The sequence below is a fragment of the Colobus angolensis genome, unplaced genomic scaffold (genome assembly GCF_000951035.1).
Source record: "Colobus angolensis palliatus isolate OR3802 unplaced genomic scaffold, Cang.pa_1.0 Scaffold28, whole genome shotgun sequence".
Classification (NCBI taxonomy): Eukaryota; Metazoa; Chordata; class Mammalia; order Primates; family Cercopithecidae; genus Colobus; species Colobus angolensis.
Window position 1 is genome coordinate 7,108,731 of NW_012116043.1, and position 6,571 is coordinate 7,115,301.

Here is a 6,571-nt window from a genome sequence, read left to right on the forward strand (position 1 = left end):
TATAAAATTGACCATTTTGAAGTGAATAGTTCAGTGCCATTTAGTACATTCACAATGCTGTGCAACCATTACCTCTATCTACTTTCAAAACGTTTTAGTCACCCTAAAAGGAACCCCGTGCCCATTAAGCAGCCATTCCCCACACTCGCTAACGTCACCATTCCCATAGTCCTAGGCAACCATTAGTCTACTTTCTGTCTCTATGGAGTTGCGTGTTCTGAAAATTTCATATAAATAGAATCATATATATGTGACCTTTTGTGACTGGCTTCCTTCAGTTAGCATAATATTTTAGAGGTTCATCCATATTATGGCATATACTTGATTCCCCTGCCTGCAACCCTTTTTTTTTTTTTTTTTTCTTGAGACAGTCTTGGTCTATTGCTCAGGCTGGAGTGCAGTGGTATGATCTCAGCTCACTGTGACCTCTGCCTCCCGGGTTCCAGCGATTCTCCTGCCTTAGCCTCCTGAGTAGCTGGGATTACAGGCACATGCCACCACGCCCGGCTAATTTTTGTATTTTTAGTAGAGACGAGGTTTCACCATGTTGGCCAGGCTGATCTGGAATTCCTGGCCTCAAGAGATCTGCCTGCCTCAGCCTCCCAATGTGCTGGGATTATAGGTGTGAGCCACTGCATCCAGCCCTGACCTGCATTTTTCATGCCCAGCATTTAAAAATATTTGAAATAATTGCTAATGTGAAAAAGTCAGGCAACCTTATTAACCTCCTTAGGGCTTCTCTTGGGAAAAAACAAAGGGAAAACCAGCAATAGTAGGCCCAAATTCCTGCTGAGCAACAATTGGCTGGAAGCAGCTATCAATTCTGTAGGGGACGTGTGTGCTATATTTGGGGGTTTTCTTATACTTGTTCCTATAGGAATTGAGTTAGGATTTGTTGTCATGGTGTATGAGAAGTAGTTCTGGCTACCTGGGAGGCTGAGATGGGAGGATCACTTGAGCCTAGCAATTCAAGGGTGCAGTGAGCTATGAGTATGCCACTGTAGTTCAGCCTGGAGAGAGAGGGAGAGAGAGAGAGAGAGACCTTGTCTCAAAAAAAAAAAAAATAAAAAGAAAGAAAAATAAAAAAAAATAAGAAGATGCAGACTGCTTTTCTGTATAGACTCAGAGATCAGATCACACCATGTTTTGCAAGATTTTTTTAGGATGTCAACTGGTGGCAGGAATTAGACAGCAGCCTGGGCCAGGAGGAGAGGGGCTGCTTTCCTGTCCCTGCCCGTAGGAGCTGGGCCGGCTGACCCTTTCTCTCTCTGCAGGTGGCTCCGCTGCCGGATGGGAGTGTCCCAGTGTGCTGGATGAAGCTGGCGCATGCACCATGTCATCATGTGTCTCTAGCCAGCCCAGCAGCAACCGGGCCGCCCCCCAGGATGAGCTGCGGGGCAGGGGCAGCAGCCAAAGCCAGAAGCCCTGTGAGGCCCTGCGGGGCCTCTCATCCTTGAGCATTCACCTGGGCATGGAGTCCTTCATTGTGGTCACCGAGTGTGAGCCGGGCTGTGCTGTGGACCTTGGCTTGGCCCGGGACCGGCCCCTGGAGGCCGATGGCCAAGAGGTCCCCCTTGACACCTCCGGGTCCCAGGCCCGACCCCACCTCTCCAGTCGCAAGCTTTCTCTGCAAGAGCGGTCCCAGGGTGGGCTGGCAGCCGGCGGCAGCCTGGACATGAACGGACGCTGCATCTGCCCGTCCCTGCCCTACTCGCCCGTCAGCTCCCCTCAGTCCTCGCCTCGGCTGCCCCGGCGGCCGACGGTGGAGTCTCACCATGTCTCCATCACGGGTATGCAGGTGCGTGAGCCGGTGGTGAGCCAGGTCCTAGGGGTCCCCGGTGCCCTTCCCTGCCCCCAGCAGGGTCTCTGTGGAAGGTTGGGCTCCCCCAGAAGGATTTGAGTGCCACAGTTGACCTAGGACTTGACTCCAGGGAACCTGGGGGGTGGCTGGGGCCAAAAAGGGGTCGTAGAGGGGTTGTGAATCAGCATGGGGAAGGGAAGGCGGTCAGCAAAGGGTAGGTTATGGAGCCGGTTACCAGTGTGGAGTGTAGGCCGCTGGGACTTGTTCCTTCCGGGGGGCCCTGGGAAACAGCACAGAACAGCAGCCTCAGAGTCATCCTGCCAGGGGCGAGGGAGCTGGGGTGTTTATACTCATGGGTGAGGGCTGCTGGGGCGGGTGTGTGTGACCCTCTAGGGGTGTGGACAGAGCAGCTGCAGGGCCAGAGGGAGCCTCCAGCAGGGACTGAGGTGTGGGCAAAGGTGTGATGGAATGAGGTGGGTCACTGAGAGCCTGGCGACAACCCGCCTGGCCGAGCATGCGTTGGCAGCAGGCACTGGGTTCAGCATTTCCTGTGCATTTCTCACAGGACCCTTACCGTGAACCCTAGGGGGGTAGATTAGAACTCAGATCCCCACCGGAGTTCACAGGGCCCTGTGTGGTCTGACCCTTTCCCACCCCTCTTTGCCATTCTGCTGCCAGCTCCCTAAGCTCCCTCTCTCTGTTCCTGCCTTCGCATTCCTTGGAATCCAAGCTCTTCCCCGCCTGGGGTCTTTATTCTCGCTGTTCCTTCTGATTGGAACCACCTCCCCCACCACCCCACACCAACTTTGTAAGGCCTATTCCGTCTAATGTCCAAGTCTCAACTCCAGTATCACCTCCTCCAAAAGGCTCCCCGGGCTACCTTCCCTAAAGCACCCTCCAGCCTCTCTCTGCCCCATGGCCCTATTTGCTTTCCTTTATAACATTCATCAACATCTGATTATCTGTGTGTTGGTTTAGTTGTTTATTGCCTGTCTCCACCCAGCCAGAACGTAAGCTCCGTAGGGTTATTTCATCCACCCCCACACCCCATCCCATCCCCAGAGCCTAGCACAGTACCTGGTGCATAGTAGGAGCCCAAAAACATTTGTTGAAGGAATGAATGAATTTAATCGGAAGAAGGCCCAACTTCAGAATGCCTTTCTAAAGGGGCTTTGTAATTGTTGTTGTTGTTGAGACGGAGGGTTGCTCTGTCACCCAGGCTGGAGTGCAGTTGCACGATTTTGGCTCACTGCAACTTCTGCCTTCTGGGTTCAAGCTATTCTCCTGCCTCAGCCTCACGAGTAGCTGGGACTACAGGTATGCACCACCACACCTGGTTAATTTTTATATTATTAATAGAGACGAGATTTCACCATGTTGGCCAGGCTGGTCTGGAACTCCTGAACTCAAGTGATCCTCCCGCTTAGGCCCCCTGAAGGGCTTACAGGCATGAGGCACCACGCCTGGCTTCTAGTTGCAAACTTAAAATTCATTTTCCACGTGTCTCTGCTTACTCTCTAGGACTGTGTGCAGCTGAATCAGTATACCCTGAAGGATGAAATTGGAAAGGTAAATATCCCTGGAGCCAGGCTGGCTTTCTGCATTCACTGGGGGCGTTCAGATACTGTAGAGGGAATGGGGTAAAGCTGGGAGCAGGAGAGGAGTCTTTGAAGGCGAGGTTGGTGGAAAGGGTTTTGTCATTAATGATCTAGGTTTTTGGTTTAGTTTTGTTTTCTTGTATCTTAAAATTAAATATGTTTCTGCAGAAGCTCAGAAAGCTTCCAAAGAAATTCCGTATCACCTTGGTGATATTACATCCCCATTACAGTTGGGGTTTTGTTTCACCCCGAGGTACTCTGATATCTAGTTTTGCTTTTGTTTTAGCTAATGAGGGGGGAGGTATCATTACCATGGTCAAACATCTGAACGCCAATAGAAAACAAGTAAGTAATATAAAGGAGTGAGGCATGCCAGCTGTAAGGTAGTAGGGAGTGGTAAGGACTGTGGCAAACCATCAACATATGGAAATGAGGGCTACATATAGCTAGATCTTTCCATTTGTTCAAAAGAAACTAGGAATCTTGATTTTTTTTGAGACAGGATCTTGCTCTGTCACCAAGCCTGGAGTGCAGTGGTGCAGTCTCGGCTTACTGCAACCTCTGCCTCCTGGGCTTAAGTGATTCTCCGGCCTCAGCCTCCCAAGTAGTTGGGACTACAGGTGTGCACCACCACACCTGGCTAATTTTTGTAATTTTTGTAGAGACGGGGTTTCACTATGTTGCCCAGGCTGTTCTTAAACCTGACCCCAAGTGATTTGCCCACCTTGGCCTCCCAAAGTGCTGGGATTACAGGTGTAAGTCACCGTGCCTGGCAAGGAATATAGATTTTCATATCAGACTGTTTCACTGTTTTTTTTTTTGAGACTGAGTTTCACTGTGTCGCCCAGGCTGGAGTGCTGTGCTGCAATCTCAGCTCACTGCAGCCTCTGCTTTCCAGGTTTAAGTGATTCTCATGCCTCAGCCTCCCAAGTAGCTGGGATTACAGGTGCCTGCTACCATGCCCTGGCTAATTTTTGTATTTTTAGTAGAGATGGGGTTTTGCCATGTTGGCCAGGCTGGTCTCGAACTCCTGATCTCAAGTGATCCGCCTGCCTCGGCCTCCCAAAGTATTGGGATTACAGGTATGAGCCACCGTGCCCAGCCCAGATCTTTCCGTTTTTAAATCTTGGCAACTAATCCAAACTTTGTAAAAACCTAGGCTCCAACAAAATACAGTTGCGGGACAGATTTGACCAATGGGCTGCCAGTTTGCAACGTCTGTATTAGGGTTCTCATTTTGCAGATCTTAACTTCTGGATAGTATGTCATGGGCATCTCCCTTTATCCAGGGCTCATATGGTGTCGTCAAGTTGGCCTACAATGAAAATGACAATACCTACTATGTGAGTATCCGTATTCTCCTCCCTGCTCCCATCTTTATCCACAGAAGAGCCTCCTTTCAAGCACTCAGCTTCCTGGAAAGTTTTCATAGCTGTTGTCCCATTTTATTCTTAGGTCATGTTTATTTTGTGCCTTAGGAAGGAAGTGGTATGCCCATTTTACAGATGGGAAAACAGGGAGGTGAGGGGATTGGCCCAGAAAGAGTTACTCATTCAGCAAAAGCCTTTTATGCCCTTCCTCTGAGCTGTCATCTCTGCATCCTCCATTGTACTGAGAACAAGGCAGCAGTGAGACAGATACCTGCGTGGGTGGCTTTGGAGTCAGTCCAGCGTAGGTTCGAACCTGACTCTATCGTGTGCCAACCATGTGACCTTGACAAGTGATATTTCCCCGTGTGTAAAACAGCTGAGCCTCAGTTTCCCCATATGTAAAACAGCTGAGCCTCAGTTTCCCCATGTGTAAAACAACCAGTCCTGCCCCTCCTTTGCCCATCAATCCAGCTCACTTGTGTTTTGATTCGATGGCAGCAAGTACCGAGGCTCGTGGTTTCCCAGCTGAGAGAGGTGACCATGAACCTCAGGAACAGCTCAGAGCTGGAGGCACCCCAGGAGTCTAGCCTCCCTACAACCCATGGCCGCTTGACCCCCTCTGGTAATGAAGGGCTCACTCTGTTGTCCTGAACCTGCCAGGGGGCCAGGAGCTTGGGCCAGCCTTGGAGTAGACGAACCCCCACTTCGCCCTCCTTCCCCTTCTCCTCCCTGCTTTAACCAGGACCTGGGGTCTTTTTTTCCTGCAGGCAATGAAGGTGCTGTCCAAAAAGAAGCTGATCCGGCAGGCCGGCTTTCCACGTGAGTTTGGCGGGCCTTTGTTCTTAGGTACAGGGGCTGAGGCAAGACAGGGCGGAGCCCCCTGAATGGGAACCATTGCATTGGGCATGGTGGCGTGTGCCTGTAGTTCCAGCTACTTGGGGGGCTGAGGCACAAGAATTGCTTGAACCTGGGAGGAGGAGTTTGCAGTGAGCCAAGATTGCGCCACTGCACTCCAGCCTGGGCGACAGAGCAAGACTCTGTCTCAAAAAATAATAAAATAAAAATATTTATTAAAGTTATATAGGTATCAGGTCAAAAAATCCAATAGAGGAAAACACTCTGGCAATTCCTCAAAAAGTTAAACATGGTATTACCATATGACTCAGTAATTTCACTCCCACTTATATATACCCAAGAGGATGGAACATCCATGTTCACACAGGAGCTTGTATGTGAATGTTCATAGCAGGTTTAGTCAAATAACTAAAAAGTGGAAACAGCACACACGGCCTCAGAGAAGGAAGAGAGTATATATGCATCCAATGGAATATTATTCAGCCCTTAAAAGTAATGAAGTACCAATTCATGACCCAACACAGAGGGGTCTTAAAGACATTACACTAAGTGAAAGAAGCCTAATGCAGAAGGTCACAAATTATGTGATTCTGTTTATGTGAAACACCCAGAGTAGGCCAATCCATAGGAGCAAAAGTAGTGTGATTGCTAGGGGCTCTGGGAAACAGGGGGAATGAGGGGTGAATGCTGATAGATATCAGATATATATATAGATATTTACAGAGGCATTGAAAGTATTCTGCAGTTGGCCAGGCACGGTGGCTCATGCCTGTAATCCCAGCACTCTGGGAGGCCGAGGCAGGTGGATCACTTGAGGTCAGGAATTCAAGACCAACCTGGCCCAACATGGCGAAGCCCTGTCTCTACTAAAAATACAAAAACTAGCCGAGTGTAGTGGTGTGTGCCTGTAATCCCAGCTACTCGGGAGGCTGAGGCAGGAGAATTGC

General features: G+C 49.9%; 1 protein-coding gene across 5 annotated transcripts in view; it reads left to right on the top strand.

Moving 5' to 3' along the window:
- CAMKK2 (calcium/calmodulin-dependent protein kinase kinase 2, beta) overlaps window positions 1–6,571 on the top strand; it is a 56,748-nt gene that overhangs the window by 20,583 nt on the left and 29,594 nt on the right. For all 5 annotated transcript variants that reach the window (XM_011948522.1, XM_011948521.1, XM_011948523.1 and 2 more), the window contains exons 2-5: window positions 1,275–1,798; window positions 3,323–3,370; window positions 4,689–4,742; window positions 5,537–5,588. In XM_011948522.1, the coding sequence (XP_011803912.1) occupies window positions 1,334–1,798; window positions 3,323–3,370; window positions 4,689–4,742; window positions 5,537–5,588 (619 nt within the window). In that variant the 5' untranslated portion in view covers window positions 1,275–1,333. The remainder of the gene's footprint in view (window positions 1–1,274; window positions 1,799–3,322; window positions 3,371–4,688; window positions 4,743–5,536; window positions 5,589–6,571) is intronic.